The sequence below is a fragment of the Cricetulus griseus genome, chromosome 2 (assembly GCF_003668045.3).
Source record: "Cricetulus griseus strain 17A/GY chromosome 2, alternate assembly CriGri-PICRH-1.0, whole genome shotgun sequence".
NCBI classification, from domain to species: Eukaryota; Metazoa; Chordata; class Mammalia; order Rodentia; family Cricetidae; genus Cricetulus; species Cricetulus griseus.
In genome coordinates, this window is record NC_048595.1 from 234,681,606 (window position 1) to 234,697,097 (window position 15,492).

The window sequence follows — 15,492 nt, forward strand, 5'->3', positions numbered from 1 at the left end:
TGGTATTTTTCACTCATCATGTGGCTATGACTTGTCTGAAAAGAGAACAGTTTAACTCTCTTGCTGTCATTGTGTCACGGTTCCCATTTCTAAGACTTTGAAATTAGTACAGTGAGAGGAGTGATCAGAAGAACAGTTGGAGAGTGAGCACACCCTACAGGAACAAGCAGTTCTCAGGCATGGTGGCATTGGAGTCCTACAGTCTTCCCCTGTCCTCACAGAGCCTTGGAGGTATCTTCCCCCCCTGTGATACAGCATGAAGGGGGCTCTCTTTGTTCATAGTCTCCATGAGGATGAAATGCCTTGGTCCCAACATTCATTAGCTGATGACCAGAGGCAATGCTGGGACACAATGGTGGGACACAAGGTGCTAATGACCAGCTGTTGAAGGAGGGAAGAGGCACTTGGGACAGAGGAAAGTGAAGCTGACACCGTGGGTGACCCCACTTCTAAACTCTTCTTGTTTATCTCGAAGGATGGCTCTTTCTTAACACAAGGGCCACATTATGGCTGTCCCCTGAAATGTAGGTCACCTACCTGTGGCTTGGAAAAAGCATCTAGTTCATTTATCCTGGTTTGAGTTACCCAGATATGGTAGGATGGATAGTGGCTATGAGCACGGGGAGTGTCACTGTGTTATCAGTGGCTGCAAGATACTCTGTCCCCCTGACTAGCCAGCCATGGGATCAGCAGCCCAACTGTCATTGATAGGACATTTATTGTTACCGGTTTCTGAAGGAGAGGTACACAGAACGGTCATGAAGGGATGACCTGGACAGTTGTGTGTGTGTGTGTGTGTGTGTGTGTGTGTGTGTGTGTGTGTGTGTGTGTGTACCCGTACATGCACATGCGTATGCATGTGTGTAACATTGTACGTGTTTAACTATGTATAGTTTTTATATGGTGTATTCAAACTGTTTTATGGGAGTATATGTGATGCTGTGCACGTGTACACATTTGCACATTGCCTCTAGGAGTGCATGTGAGCCCATGTGCACGCTACCTGTCTAGTTATACATGGGCAAAGGCATGAGTGAGGTGTGCATTTGTACATTGGTGTATGTATGCGAACATGTGTTGTGTTCAAATTCTTATCTATATTCCCAGAGCCTTTAGGATAGTGTAGCTTTATTTTATTTTATTTTATTTTTTGGAATAGGATCTCGTGTGTAGCTCTGGCTATCCAGATACTCTCTATGTAGATTCTGGCTAGCTTTGAACTCAGAGATCCACCTGCTCCTGCCTTCCCAGTGCTGGGATTAAAGGTGTGCGCCTCTATGCCTGGCTGTGTTTTATATTTATACTTTTAAGAAGTGCTAATATTACATCACATGAAGCTGAGGAACTGGGCACTGGGCACTGGGCACTGGGCACTGGGCACAGCTTCCTTTGTGAGCTTTCCCTGCTGACAAATGGTCCTTACAGTTTCTGTGCATGGTGCTTACTGGGAGTTCTTTGTTTTCTTGCCAGCTACATGGTTACTTGGAAAATGAGCCGCTCACGCTACAGCTGTTCATTGGGACAGCGGACGACCGTCTGCTGCGCCCCCATGCCTTCTACCAGGTCCACCGGATCACGGGGAAGACTGTCTCCACCACCAGCCATGAAGCCATCCTGTCCAACACCAAAGTCCTGGAGATCCCGCTGCTTCCAGAAAACAACATGCGAGCCATGTAAGCTGAATGGGGGCTGTGCCCCAGCACTGCTGCTTTGCTTCCAGTTCCCAGGCCCCAGGCCCTGTGGCTCAGACCTGAAGGAACTTCACAAATTCTTACGACAACAGATTTGCTTCATTCTGGGTTTTCAGTCGTTATGTATTATGCCACCTACAAGAACAGTCTCAGTCACAGAGCTGTAAACACTGCCCCCAGTGCCAGCATTTTAGCTCCTAAACACAGCACCTGTTTACTTCTGAATGTTGCAGGGCTCGTTCAAGGAATGGTTGAAATTAACACTGAAAAGGTATTGAGGGCAATGCCTCTGGGCTGTGTTTTCACCCGAGCTTCCATTGTGGCTGATGTGGCCAGTTCCAGTGTGCAAAGCCCATATGGCACACAGTTAGCTGAGAGTACATCCCATAATATAAAGTGGGGCTCTATTCAGTTTTGAGTGTCCTGAACTGTTGTGAATGGAGCAGAGAAAACATGTGTTCTGGTAGTTCCCATGGGAGTCACACCGTGCCGGGACCCCAGGCTGGGGACAGATAACAGCATATATAAGCAGGTATCCAGGCAGCCATAATGAAAAAAATGCAGATAAGTGAAACTGGGCACAGACTGGAGGACTCCATATTGCTCTCAGGTGTGTCTCTGAGGTGACATTCAGCTGAGAGTTGAATGTCAGAAGGGGCTGTATGGAAGCCTGGGCTCCATGCAAAGGCTGCTGGGCATGAGTGCGTTTGGGGTATGTGTTCATGGGTGAGGAGGCCAGCATGGGGAGGGAAGTGCAGGAGGTGAGGTGGGCGGGGCTGTATCACCTAGCACATTTTTGGTACTTCTGTAAGTTCTTCGGCAAGTTCTTCATAACATTGAGCCTTCAAGATAATGACAGAGGGAAAGGAAAGCTTTTGTGTTAGCTTCTCATGAATCTGAGGGATTTACTCTCCAGGACGTCATTGTCGATCCTTAGGTTCCCTTCTCTAGCTATGTAATCCAAATTTCCCACAGACAGAATACAGCCAGAGCATATTGGAGGAGTCAGGTTCAGCCGCAACTGCTGTGCCCACTGTATCACAGCATGCTCCAGCAGGGGACAAGGGGACAGTCACTACAAACACAGCCACATAGCCCAAGACATACTCTGAAGGCTACATTTGTGAGTGTGCTAATCTACAGGTCCCCACATGACTGCTTGATGTGAGAGACACATGCTTAGTCTGGAGAAAGGAAAGGTATTGGTTTTTTATGTTAAGATTTCTGTAATGTTTAGAACATTTTACTAGACTCTAGATTTGAATGAAATTATGAAGTTATGCGAAATACTAGAAGACAAGTTTTAAAAATCATAAAAGACACTGGGCGGTGGTGGTGAATGCCTTTAATCTCAGCACTCAGGAGGCAGAGGCAGGTGGATCTCTGTGAGTTCGAGGCCAGCCTGGTCTACAGAGTTAGACCTAGGATGGGCTCCAAAGCTACACAGAGAAACCCCATCTTGAAAAAAAAAAATATATATATAAGACAAATCATAAAAGATGCTAACGCGAACAAAGGGAATAATGTCTCAGGCCTTGAAGACATTTGCGGGAGCACTGTAAGACACACAGGGAGGAAGAGCACTGCAGGACACACAGGGAGGAGGATATTCAGGGAGGCACGTCCTTCTCAGAGCCGTTCTGCAAGGTTTGAGATGTCTAGAACAGCAGTGTCTGGTCTCCAGGGGCTCCAGGTGGAGACTACAGTCTACATAGCTGCTTGGTTCCCACCCTGCTACCCTGCATAAATGCTGTAATATTCCCCATGGGCTTCTCCTCAGGGAGGCTAGTGTTCAGCAGGAATAGGCTAGGAGGACTAAGTCTTTTGGCCTGGCAGCCAGATAGCCAGTGCTCCTCATATTTGGTACTGGGCCCTAAAGCCAAGCCATGGCCTTTGTTTCTGGCAGCATCGACTGTGCTGGGATCCTGAAGCTCAGAAACTCAGACATTGAGCTGAGGAAAGGGGAGACAGACATCGGGAGGAAGAACACCAGGGTGCGACTGGTCTTCCGAGTCCACATCCCACAGCCCAATGGCCGGACACTGTCTCTCCAGGTTGCCTCAAACCCCATCGAGTGCTGTAAGTAGCAGTGAAACGTGCTGTAAGTGGTAGCTGGGGAACTATGGCATCAAAGGTCTGTTTCAGCCTGCTTCCTGGGAAATAGGACCCCTCGCAGAAGACCCGGCTTCTGCATCACCCTAAGAGGGTCTGGCTGGGGTGCATATTCCCACATGAAGCTTGGTGCTGATTAGTACCTGGCCAAAGCACACAGTGTTCCTGCCACTGCAACTGCAGACATTAAAAAGCAAAGTTTGTCATAAAGCATAGTCCTGTTGACTGCATCTACATTTATCCCTCTTTATTTGGGGGAAACTGAGAAGAGGAAGTTTGGCTTTGCAACCGCCAGACTGGGCAAACCTAAACAATTCCTTTTCACCGTTCTCCTCTTCCTCATCTGCTTCTCTTCTCTCTTTTCTACCCGTTTCCTCTTCTTCTTCCCCTGCTCTTCTTCTCTTGGCTACTTCCGTCTCCCTTATTCTCCTTCTCTTCTATGTTCTTTTCTTCTCCCCAGTCTCTCTCTCTCTCTCTCTCTCTCTCTCTCCCTCCCTCCCCCCCTCTCTCTCTCTCTCTCTCTCTCTCTCTCTCTCTCTCTCTGTGTGTGTGTGTGTGTGTGTGTGTGTGTGTGTGTGTGTGTGTACATGCTCACACATGCACACAATGCTGGAGATGGAACTCAGAGTTTCATGCATGGCAAACAAATGTTCTGCCAGTGGCCATACTCTGTCTCAAACCTGAATTTTGTACACTCCACATGAATATTTATCTTCCCTTGTGGTACCAAGTTTTTTGCCTGAGACTTGTGTGGTGGCCACCAGAATGTGGCCAAGGTCTCCTTGGCCTTGGAAAGGAACGGATATAGCTCTTGCCTTCCTATGATCTGCTTGGCCGGTGCCTTGTTAGGAAACCATGTCACTGAACCCTGTCAGTTCCCATCCTGTCAACTTCCCTGCATCCTGAGAACTGGATCCATGTAGGCCCAACCAGACCTATGAGGACAAACATAGTCTTTGCCAGCCATGGCTTCTTATTCTCGGTGCCTTATTCAGACTATTGTGTCCCTTCCCCAGCTCTTCTGGCTTTGTTTCCTAGGAGACTTCCACCATGGGGTCTTTAGTTCCATGCTGACCTCCCTAGTGCTACACACTCCTCTGTCAATGATCCCTGGACTGTGGAGCAGGCCCTCCTGAATACCCAGCTGACCCTGCTTCCCCTGGAGCAAGTGGGGTCTTCCTTAGTCACGTACACTGAAGTCATGTGGCTCTGCCCTCGGTCCCTTTGTCTCTGAAGCCACTGGAGACCTGGATTTCTAAGGCTGGATCCTTCCCTATGACATGAACTCTTCCCTGTCCCGGATTGTCTGACTCAAGGAAGTCTGAGGCCACCCTTCTGAGCCAGGTGTTGAGAGTGTCACCCCCTCTCCAGGCCTCTGCAGTCTCCCTGACATCTGCCACCCCCATGAAGTTGCCAGTACCCCATGTGGTCTCGCCCAGCTACCTGTCAAGCTTTCCATTCTGCCCCTTCCCTCAGGCTCAGTCTAACACTAGGACTGCCTTTCCTATCCAGCTCTTCTGAGGGTCTCACTGCCCTTCCACTCCAGGGGCCAGCTTTGGGAGTCAGTATTCCTATGCTTGTAGCTTCTGAAGACAGTGTTCCATTTTGACCCTGGACTTTGTCCTGCTGGGTTTGCCACACTCCTGACCCTGTTGGAGCAGCGTACCTATGGCATTCTGAATAACATGGTTTGAGACCCTCTACAAAGTTCAGGGCTGGGTCAGTCCCCAGGGAATCTGAACAGTTATGTTAAACGGCAGCACCGGGGGGCTTTACTGAACTCTCACCTCCTCTGATACAGCCCAGCGGTCGGCCCAGGAGCTGCCCCTTGTGGAAAAGCAAAGCACAGACAGCTACCCAGTCATTGGCGGCAAGAAGATGGTGCTGTCTGGCCATAATTTTCTGCAAGACTCTAAGGTCATTTTCGTGGAGAAGGCCCCAGGTATGTTTTCCAGGATGGCTGGATGAGCTCCTGCTCTTGGTGCTGTGGGAACTGGCTTCTGGTGGCAAGATATGGACCTGCATGAGCCATCTGCATGAGGGCACTTGGTCATTGTCATGAATACAACCAGAGGTGGGACCTTTGTCAGATGAGGGTCAAACGGCGGGTGAGAGACAGACAGAGACCTGCAGACAAAACTTATGTGGAAAGTGTATTGGGGGAAGGGAAGGGAGTGGTAGAGGGAGGGGGTCTGAGGAGGGAGGAGAGAGAGAAAGAGAAAAGAGACAGAAAGACAGAGAAAGACAGAAAGCTGCCTCCTCAGAGAAGCGGCAGAGAGCAGAAGTGGGCTGAGCTTGCCTCTTAAAGGGACATTCTCACCTTCGTACAGGGCCAGGGTACTACCTGCTGTGCACAGAGGTGGCACACTCTGCCAGGTCCCCACAGGGCAGGGCCAGGTTTGCCTGGATTATTTACATTCTTCCCTTCCCTTTAACAGTCCTAGCATGGTCAATCACCAAACAGAGGGAGCCACCAGCCTATGGGGCTCTATATAGCCTGTGATATCATCCCCTTGAGTTTTTGTGAAGTTCACCTTGGCACCTACAGGCCTGGACTTTTGAGAGCCACTGCCTGTGTTAAGGAAGCCTGCAGGCTGGGCATTTAAAAACTACTTCCGAGGGGCATCTGGTTGCCTAGAGTGGACACCTGTTTTGTGTTCTGCCAGTCCTCTCTCCTGGCTTTCCCCTTCTGCCCTTTCCCTTCCCTACCTGAGGGGGCTCTCCCTTGGGTTCTCTGGGAAGTCAGTCCCCTAAACAAGTGCCAGTTAGTGCCATAGTAGATAGCATGGAGTGCTGACCTCCTTGATGTCATGAACACCACAGCGCAGGCTGGTATTCTCTTTGTCATTGGGACCTTCAGTGCCACAGCCATGTGTGTGTTCTCCATCTGCATGGACCACCACACCCTACAAGATCTCCCTGAGAAGATAGAACTTGGTACTGCCACTGTCTCAGCTGTAGCCTTCTGCTCACACTGGCCCACAATGGAAATGTCTTATTAGTCAAAGTTAAGGGCAGGGGAGTTGTCAGCAGAGGTGGTGACCCAAGGAGTTGTGTGAACTGTGTATTTTCTTTACATTTGGAGCCATTGTGTCTGTGCAACCAATGTGGGGTAGGAGTGTAGCCCAGGTCACTTCATTTAGACACTGGTCCCAGTTGCTCATCCTTTCTGGAACAGTGGGGACCTTTCTGGCTCCAGGTGGAGGCAGCAGCTTGGTAGAGCTGTGTTGACCAAAGATGTTACTGGGCACAAGAGAAAGACCCTAGTCCACTGATAACTTGGTTCAAAGATTAAGTGGTAAGCTGGGTGTGAACCTCTTGGGTGGCTGTGGGCAGGTGTGCTCTGACCCAGAAAGGGCACCTGCCCTCAGCCTCAATCACCCTCCTCTACAAAGGCTGAATGGAGTTTAGGATTTTGGATCCATGTCTTCTTCCAGATGACATTTCTCAGGGATGCCATGCCCCTCCCCATATGTGCAGCCAGGGCAGCATCTACTCAAGGCTGGTGTGCTGAAGGCTTTCTTCCTTTTCTTTCTTACCAACTGCAGTTTTCTTGGAGGTGGTCAGTCTGGCACTTACCCTAATCACTGGAAAACACTGAGGCATTCAACAGCCTCCACAATGGGACCTTGATTTTGTACCATTCACAGGAAACTTAGGCACTTCAATCAACATAGGCTTTCACATTTGACTTGGCTGGCCTCTGTAATCATGCATATAATTGGAAAATGTGCTTTAAATTATAAAGAAACCCCAACTAAGTACAATGGTAAAGAGAATCGGCAATGCCCACACCCTTCTCTGGGGAGGTTAATTCCAAAATTATTTGACCTTCAGAGCCTCAGGCATCCTTCCCTGTCAGACAAGAAGCCCAGACTTAAGGCTTTGCACTCTGCACAGTAAGATCTCCGTGCTCAAACCAAGGGGAGCCACAGACCCTTGAGGCTTTGTCACAAGGCAGGATTTGGATAGCTTTCCTGCCTTTTTATGGTTCTTCAGGATGGGGAGGCCAGGGAGGTGCCTTCCACGAAGGAGAATTGACCACAGTTGTAGACTTCGCTGTTCTTAGCAGTGGCCAGTAGCAGGCAGCTGGGTCTGAGCCTGGTGTGGTACAGCAATAAGGCAAAATTCAGCTTCCTGCCTACTAAGTTAGCAGCCCTCCACTGGCCACAAGCCCCTACTTCACCCTGCTGGAAGCCCCATCTCACCTTCACTGGATTAGTCCTGCCTTCAAGCTAAGCCCATAAGGTTGCATGCTGGGTCCCTGAGCTACTCGCAGTGGTTGCGGGTGATGCCTAGCACACATAAGGCATGCCATAAATGAGTAGATGTCACAAATACATACAGTACTGTGAGCTTTTAAAGGTGATTATATGGCAGTTTTGTGTCTAGACAATGTTTGTTGTTTCACTTTTTATAATTAGATTATTTGCATGTCCACTCAGGTGTGTACATGCAAATGGTATTTTTCTGAAGGCAGGAAACCAACATGTGCATAATTCTCTTCATTTGTATTTGGTTTTCTAAGCAAATGATATCGCTAACCATGTGAGGTATGGAGAGACAAGCCTTTTCTAGTTGTTTCTTTCTGAGAAACCACTAAGATCTGTTCAAATTAATAGCAGAACTGGGCTCTTCTGATAGTATTTCTGGTCTATCTTAAAGTTGTTTATAAACTGCTTCTTGCAGGAGTTGGACGGGAGGAGCAAAGCTGCATGGAAGCTGAGAGTCGGGCAAGTGGGCTGGCCTCCCTGGAAGGAGCCACCCCTGGGAGTGACTGTGACTGTTGTGGATGTCGTTGAGTCAGGCAGTCAGGACTATAGCCAGGGTTGGGTTCTAATGTTTCTTCCCCGTGTGTTGCAGGATGCCTGAGTCACAGGTACCCTGCTATTCTGCGGGCCACCATCCAGTGCTCTGGGCCACAATGTTCAGTGACTCAAAGGTTCTGTGTATTCCTCAGCGCTGTTCCCCTGCCAGGAGGACTGTGGGAGTGGGGGCTGTTCTGCGGCAGTGACTTGGGTAGGGGTGACAGAGCCAGTTGCTGGCTCCTGCACCATGTATACATCACCCTGCCACAGGTCTACTTTCCATGACTGACCCTTGCTTCCTCTGTTCCTTGGGAAAGTTTGGTGCAAGGCTACAGGCCTGACAGGCATGGGTAGGCTGATCGTGGAACATGCAAACTGAAGGTAGAGTTTGGGAAGAGATGCAAAGTTGTCTTCCATGTTCCTTTCACTGGGCACAGGAAGACAGAAGTGGCAGGTAGGCACATTCCTTCCCTCTGATGCAAGGTGCCTAGATGGTGGCTCCACTTCCTTGCAGAGTAGGGCAGTTACCTATGAGAATGTGCTGTGATGACAGCCAGAGAGAAGGTGAAATGTAGGAGTCGAAGGGCTTAGGGTAGAAGGGCAGCTGTGAATCCTCCCGGATCTAGGAGACTGTGTGTAGGAGGAGGTGCCATCAGCACCTCGCTAAGGGGTCCAAAAGGATGGAGCAGAGACACCATCATGGTGTCTCTCTCTGGGAACAGAGCTGGTCCCAGGGCTTGCCAGAGGAGAAGGTGCTAAACTGGGGAAGAGAAACTTCTGGGCAGCTGAAGATAGCAGGGCCCTGGGAGGCTTGGGCTCTTCATGTGTCATGTGCTCTGACCCTCCCCAGACTTTCAGCCTGCTTGTCAATTGTGATGAGTTCCAAGGGACCCCTGCATGGGCAGCACCCACCCCTGGCCAGAGTACATAGCTGGGAACCCTAGGTCTCCAGCCAAGTGCATATAGCTGAGTTTTTGCTCATTTGCTCATTTCTCATACTTTTTTAAAAGTATGAACCTGCTCATGACCACAGGCTTCAGGGTGTACTGTCCCATGACTGGGAAGCAGTCTCCAGGGAGATGTATGGCTTCAAGACTGTATGGGGGAGTGCAGCGTGTCGGTACGGGATTGTGTCCCTGAATGGGGTGTGTGTGTCAGTATGTACATGATATGTGTGTATGGCAGTGTTTATGTAGAACTGAGTGTGGGTGCGTGTGCATGTATGCCAATGTGTTATGAGGTATGTGTCTATCGATGTGTGTGTGTGTGTGTGTGTGTGTGTGTGTGTGTGTGTGTGTGTGTGTGTGTGCATATGTGTTGGTGTGGTCATATTAGTATGTGCATGTGTGATGTGACCGACTACTCCATTGGACCCTTGTGGAATGTCCCTGCCGCTTGCTGAGCAGGGGCACCTCAAATTCCCTGACATCTTCCCACCAAGTGACTGTTACAGTTAGAAATAACCAGCCATGTCTCATCTGCCATGGGGATGGAAGTGAAGTTCCCATAGTGGTCCTACTGGCTGTTAGTCTTCTATCATCCACAAACTCTCAGGCCAAGAGGTCTCTGCTCATCTGCTTCCTCGGAAACTTCTGAAAGTCCCTCAGATGCAGCTGCTACGGGCATTTTTACTCACGGGGTGCCTCGGGTCGGCTGTAGGAGTTACACATACTCTGAAGCCATGACCAGCTATAGGAAAATGCCTTCCTCTTTCCAGTTCCCTGGCCATGGTGCTGGGGTCCAGACCAGAGGACAGTGTCTGCTCCCAGGCTCTGGACGTCATCAGCCCTGTGCACACGTGCTAGTTTTCATCATGGGCATAAAAATACCACTGTGCTGACCTGGTCAGGCAAGGTTCCATGTGGCTACCGTGCGCAGTCAGTCAGCAAAATTTGGGGAGAGAACACCCTTGAAGTTTTGCCTTACAGACATGCCTAGCTCTACATGGTTCCAGAAATCACTGACCCAGTGAGGGAAGGAAGCTGGAGGAATGGGCCCATAATTCTTCACAGACAACATTTCTAAGAGTCTTAAGAGGAAATGAATTTGGAAAGGCAATGATAGACCCACCCTGGGCATTCAGAAAGAGGCCCCTGTGGTAGGAGAGGTCTTCCCAGAGGTCTCTGTGGTAGGAGAGGTCTAGGTCTGTCTTAGCTCCTGATGCTGGCAAGCTGGGCATCACTGGTGGGCTTCGTGGGCAGTGTGAATCCACCATCTCAAGATGGAAGCCACACAGGTCCATACAAATGAAAGGCTGGTCCTTGACCATCTAGTTCCTCTTCTTCCTTGAGTGTTGAAGGATCACATTTCACAGTTGCACTCACAATCCCAGTGGGTTATAACTTTCTACCTATACACATGCAGCTCTCTCATGGGGTACAGTTCCCATGGCTTTGTGGCTATCTGCACTGTGCCCGGGATACTTCCATCTCAGCAAAAGAAGTCCCTTTCCCATGAGCAGTGACACAGATGTGGCTGGGTGTGTCTCTGAGGTTCTAGAACTGGAAAGTATTCATTGGAGTGGCCATGTGGAAGACGCTGGGCTTCTCTGGGTGGAGTCTAGTGAAAAGGATGGGGTGTGTGTGTGTGTGTGTGTGTGTGTGTGTGTGTGTGTGTGTGTGTGTGTGAGAGAGAGAGAGAGAGAGAGAGAGAGAGAGAGAGAGAGAGAGAGAGAGAGAGAGAGAATGGGGGTCACCGTGCAAGCAACCGGAGTACTAGTTAGCCAAGCAATGCCTTGTGAAGGGCAAGTCTGGCCCTCAGCCCTCTGGCATCCTGACTAACCATGGAGCCTTTTCCACACAGATTTCCACATGGTGCCATTGTTACCAGACCCCCCTCCTCCCTGGGACAGAGTGGCTGCTGAATCATGCCAAGCTTTGGGTGTTCTATGTTAGCCGTGGAGAGCCAGAAAAGCTGTCAGCTCTTCCCCTCCCCACCCAAACACCCGCCATCCTCTCCACACACCTTGTGGATTTACCACTGGGGTACTTTTTGTCAGTATAGTCAGACAGTGTGTGTGCTTTGCTGGCTGGTTTCTTTCACAGAATCCATGACTGACCAGTACCCCTGTGGGCCAGGCCACCTAGATAGGTGGTCCAGTAGATGAGTTGTTCCACTCTCTGTGATCATCATGAATGGAGTTGTTGTGAACGTTCATAAACGAGGTTCTGTGAGTGCCTGTGCCTTCCTCCAGCACATAACTGGGCGTGCACTGTCCTCAGATATCCAGTGCCACCAGGCTGTTTCCCAAAATGCTGTCCAGTCTTGTTCTGCCTTGGGGTTCTGCTAAGGAGTGCAAAGCTGCCCTCCTAACCTGGGAAATACGGACCTCTGGGGAGAAAGGGACTGCAGATCTGTGTTCACCAGCTTGCATGGTCCATGGAAGGTTCGAGAACCCACATGTATGCCAGTATGTCTATGCTTGGAGCCCCTCTGCAGCCCAGCTCTGCACAAGCTTTGCTGTGTTCACCCAGCCTCATAACACATGTATCCCAGTGCTTCATGGTGCTGGGATGTTTGGACCTGCCCCTCCCTCGAGGCTGGTGGGATGCAGATACAGAGCCAGAAGGATGAACCCTCCTGCCCCACCCCAAGGAGGAGGCGAAAAACATATCTCAGGAAGTTCCTCCACTCCAGAGTAAACTTCAGCTGGAAACAGTGGCTCAGCCCCTTCCCTGGCATGTGACTGGCCTGTGGGCCTGTGGTGGCAGCAGCGTCCTGCAGCCAGTGGAGCCGCTTCAGACCTGCAGGCTGGCTGTGTGGAAGCCTTGGGTGGGTGTGGTGGGGAAGCCTTTCCGATGACTCACGCTGCAGGGAATTCCCTAATGATCTGGAATATTTTTACTTCTGAATTGGAGCACAGTTTCCTACTGAGAGCCCAGGGAGCTCCTGATAAGACGGGACACAAAGGTCCTTTTAGGATGGCCGGCTGGCTCCCTGCCTGGTAGAGGCGCTGTGTCAACTTGCCTCTGTAGCTGAGGGTGCCATGGGCTCATCTGATGATCTAGGGCAGCCCCCTCAGTTACAGACACTCTGATGATTTCCTCAGGAGTATAAAGGGACGTCTCTACATCACTGGGCCCCTGGTCTCTTGCTAGAAGCAGCCTGCAATGTGTGCATTCAAAGTCCAGTCAGCTATGTCAGAACAGGGAAGAACTGTCACTCAGTTTCCCCACTGTGTGACAACTGCAGATGGAAGACCTAGGTCCAGATGGGACTGGTGTTTTGAATATCCTGGCCTTGGGAAAGGTGATTGACAGTAGCACATACGTCTTGGTGGCTGCAAGGAACCATCTTTCAGTGGGAAACAGAAACTGATGTGTGATCTGATGGAGAAGGCAGGACGGAGCTCTGTCTTGTCCACTGCTGTAGGCCTGGGACTGGATGGGAGCTGCCTTGTCATGTCAGCAACTCACAATGGCCCCTTCTTAGCCATTTTGAGCATCCCTCACAGGAGTCCGTTCTTCTTTTGTGTGCCCAGGTCCTAGGTTCCAAGCCACCTGTATGACTTCCTTCCATTAATTTTTTGTGACATGATTTGAACTTAGGAAATGACCTCCTCAGAGGTGACAGGGCTACTGGCAAACTCTTAAAGGAAGTGAGATGGAATTTCCCTCAACAGAGTGCCTCAGTTTCCCTCTTCCCTCTCCAGGATTAACTGCTCTCTCTCTCTTACATGGACAGGAAGGCTGTACCTTCTCCACATGGTTCTAAGTCTGGGCAGGAGCTTTCAGGCTAGTGGGGGCCACACTACAGTTGGTGTGCCTATATTCAGGCAGAGGCACTACAGTGTCTCTAGGGGCCAGAGAGTAGCCTTGCCCTGGGAGACTACCTTAAACACAGAAGCTGTGTTAAAGGGAGCACAAGTATGCTGCCTCTCCCTTGTGAAGGGCGAGCCTAACCTTCACAAACATACATGCAGCTGGGCCACACAGCCAGAGAGAGCATCGGCAGAGAGCTGCATGTGGATTCTTTCCTCTTTGACTCTCATGGTGACATGTTGGCCTATGTGGCTGGGGTTGACAGCACTTCTTGGCTGAAGTCCCTGAGCTGCTGTGGCCAGGGGGCTTCACTGCTCGTGGCATTCCAAGGCTCAAGGGATGGCCAGGTATATTTTTAGTATCCTGTTCTTTTCCCTGAGGGGTGTGGCTAGGGAATCCAGTTAAGATCCCTTCCTGGGCTCATCTGATGGGTGACTTACTCAGGGCCTGGGGCATTTTGGAAGCTGATGCGGCCTGGTGAGGCTGGGTGGCTCTCGGAGCCTCCGATGACTCACATTTCCACCCCGTGCCTCCACCCTCCACCCACCTCTGTCCGGCACTGAGGGAAGGAGCTGGTGTTTGATTTATCAGTAATGTAGGGTTAGTGACAGACAAATGGAGTGTAAGCAGAAACTAAGCGTGTGCCTAAAATGGTTCATCTCAGGAACTGACTTCATTTTGGAGAAGATAAAAGCTGGGATGGATATCTGTCAACTCGGTAGCCACCCAGCTGTCCCCAGGTCATGGGCCTGTTGGCAGGACTGGGGACTCAGAGCCTGTGAGTGGCAGACACCCTTCCTCTAAGCACTAGGTCCACACCTCATCGCCAGCCGAGAACAATAAGTTCTTTCACTGTGCCTATGGGAGCCTTTTAATATTTTTTTAAACATGCAAACGGCCACTGAGCTAAGGTTAAAAATACCCCATGTTTTGCATTTCTAGGTCCTGATGTGGCACAAAATGACCAAAGAAAGGCTTTTCTTATATCCTTAGCATTTCCTCTGGGCAGAAGCTAGGGCATTGCTCTGAGTTCTCCCAAAACACATAGAAGCTGGTGGGACATGGCGCTAAGTGGCAGAGCCAAGCTGTGCTCTGTACATGTCTTGGAGGTTTGGGGGTCTCCTGCCTCTGCCTCTCCTCTACTTCTCTCTCCCTCAGAGAGGCTGAGGTGTAGGAACTCTTCCTTGATGTGTGCCAGGGCCAGTAAGATGAATGTAAACATGAACATAAGGGTAGATCATCAGAAATACTCTTTGACTGTGTGGGTCCTTCCTTCTCAGAAGGCACACTGGGCATAGTTTTAGGCTTTACTAAGTTCACAGGGCCAGGACTCTAAATCACGTCAGCACTTGCCACTGGGAGAGCCAAATGTCCAGGGGACATAGAACACTGCTCTGACCCACACCCTGAGCAGTTAGGCAGTGTCATTCACTGACAATGTCATTCACTGAGACCACCATCCCTTCCTACTCTCCCCTCCCTGGTCCTCAGTTTCTTGGTCACCTGGAAGATTTTGAAGACAGACTATCCCCACACAAAGTGACAGATTTCTTCCTGCCCTTTGTTCCAGATGGCCATCATGTCTGGGAGATGGAAGCAAAAACTGACCGAGACCTGTGCAAGCCAGTAAGTACTTAGCATCCTGAAGTAGAGCCTGGAGGCCAGTCTGGGACTCCTATTTGTTAAAACAAAGAAATGCTGAAAAATAGACAGAAGTGGTGAGAAAACACAGCCACAAAATCCCTTGCCCAAACAAATGCAATTGGGATAGAGTTGGAACAGAAACAGTGATCATGAGGACAGGGGCTGGACAGAGCTTGAGACCTCTCTGTATTGTGTGTGCTTTGCTTTTAGAGGTACCAGGTTCTATCTCCTCTTGCTAATGGTTTACCCCTGGGAGATCTTGGTGTTCTATGCCTCATTGGTGGAACCCAGCACCTGCCTGGACATGCCACCCTGCCTGTGTGACTTGCCACCACCCTCTCCAGAGAATGCCTCAACTACCTAGCACTCTTGTTTTACACTTGACATGGATGAAAGGGTAGACCTAACCGGATGGCTTAGGTCTGCTGGTTGGGTTTGCTGATGAGCTATGTGAATATGTGGCATGACCTGTGGGTG

At 50.1% G+C, this 15,492-nt stretch overlaps 1 protein-coding gene across 5 annotated transcripts in view; it reads left to right on the forward strand.

Moving 5' to 3' along the window:
- Nfatc1 (nuclear factor of activated T cells 1) overlaps nucleotides 1-15,492 on the forward strand; it is a 107,939-nt gene that overhangs the window by 44,564 nt on the left and 47,883 nt on the right. For all 5 annotated transcript variants that reach the window (XM_027403685.2, XM_027403689.2, XM_027403688.2 and 2 more), the window contains exons 4-7: nucleotides 1,471-1,673; nucleotides 3,598-3,770; nucleotides 5,605-5,745; nucleotides 14,942-14,997. In XM_027403685.2, coding sequence (XP_027259486.1) covers nucleotides 1,471-1,673; nucleotides 3,598-3,770; nucleotides 5,605-5,745; nucleotides 14,942-14,997 — 573 coding nt within the window. The remainder of the gene's footprint in view (nucleotides 1-1,470; nucleotides 1,674-3,597; nucleotides 3,771-5,604; nucleotides 5,746-14,941; nucleotides 14,998-15,492) is intronic.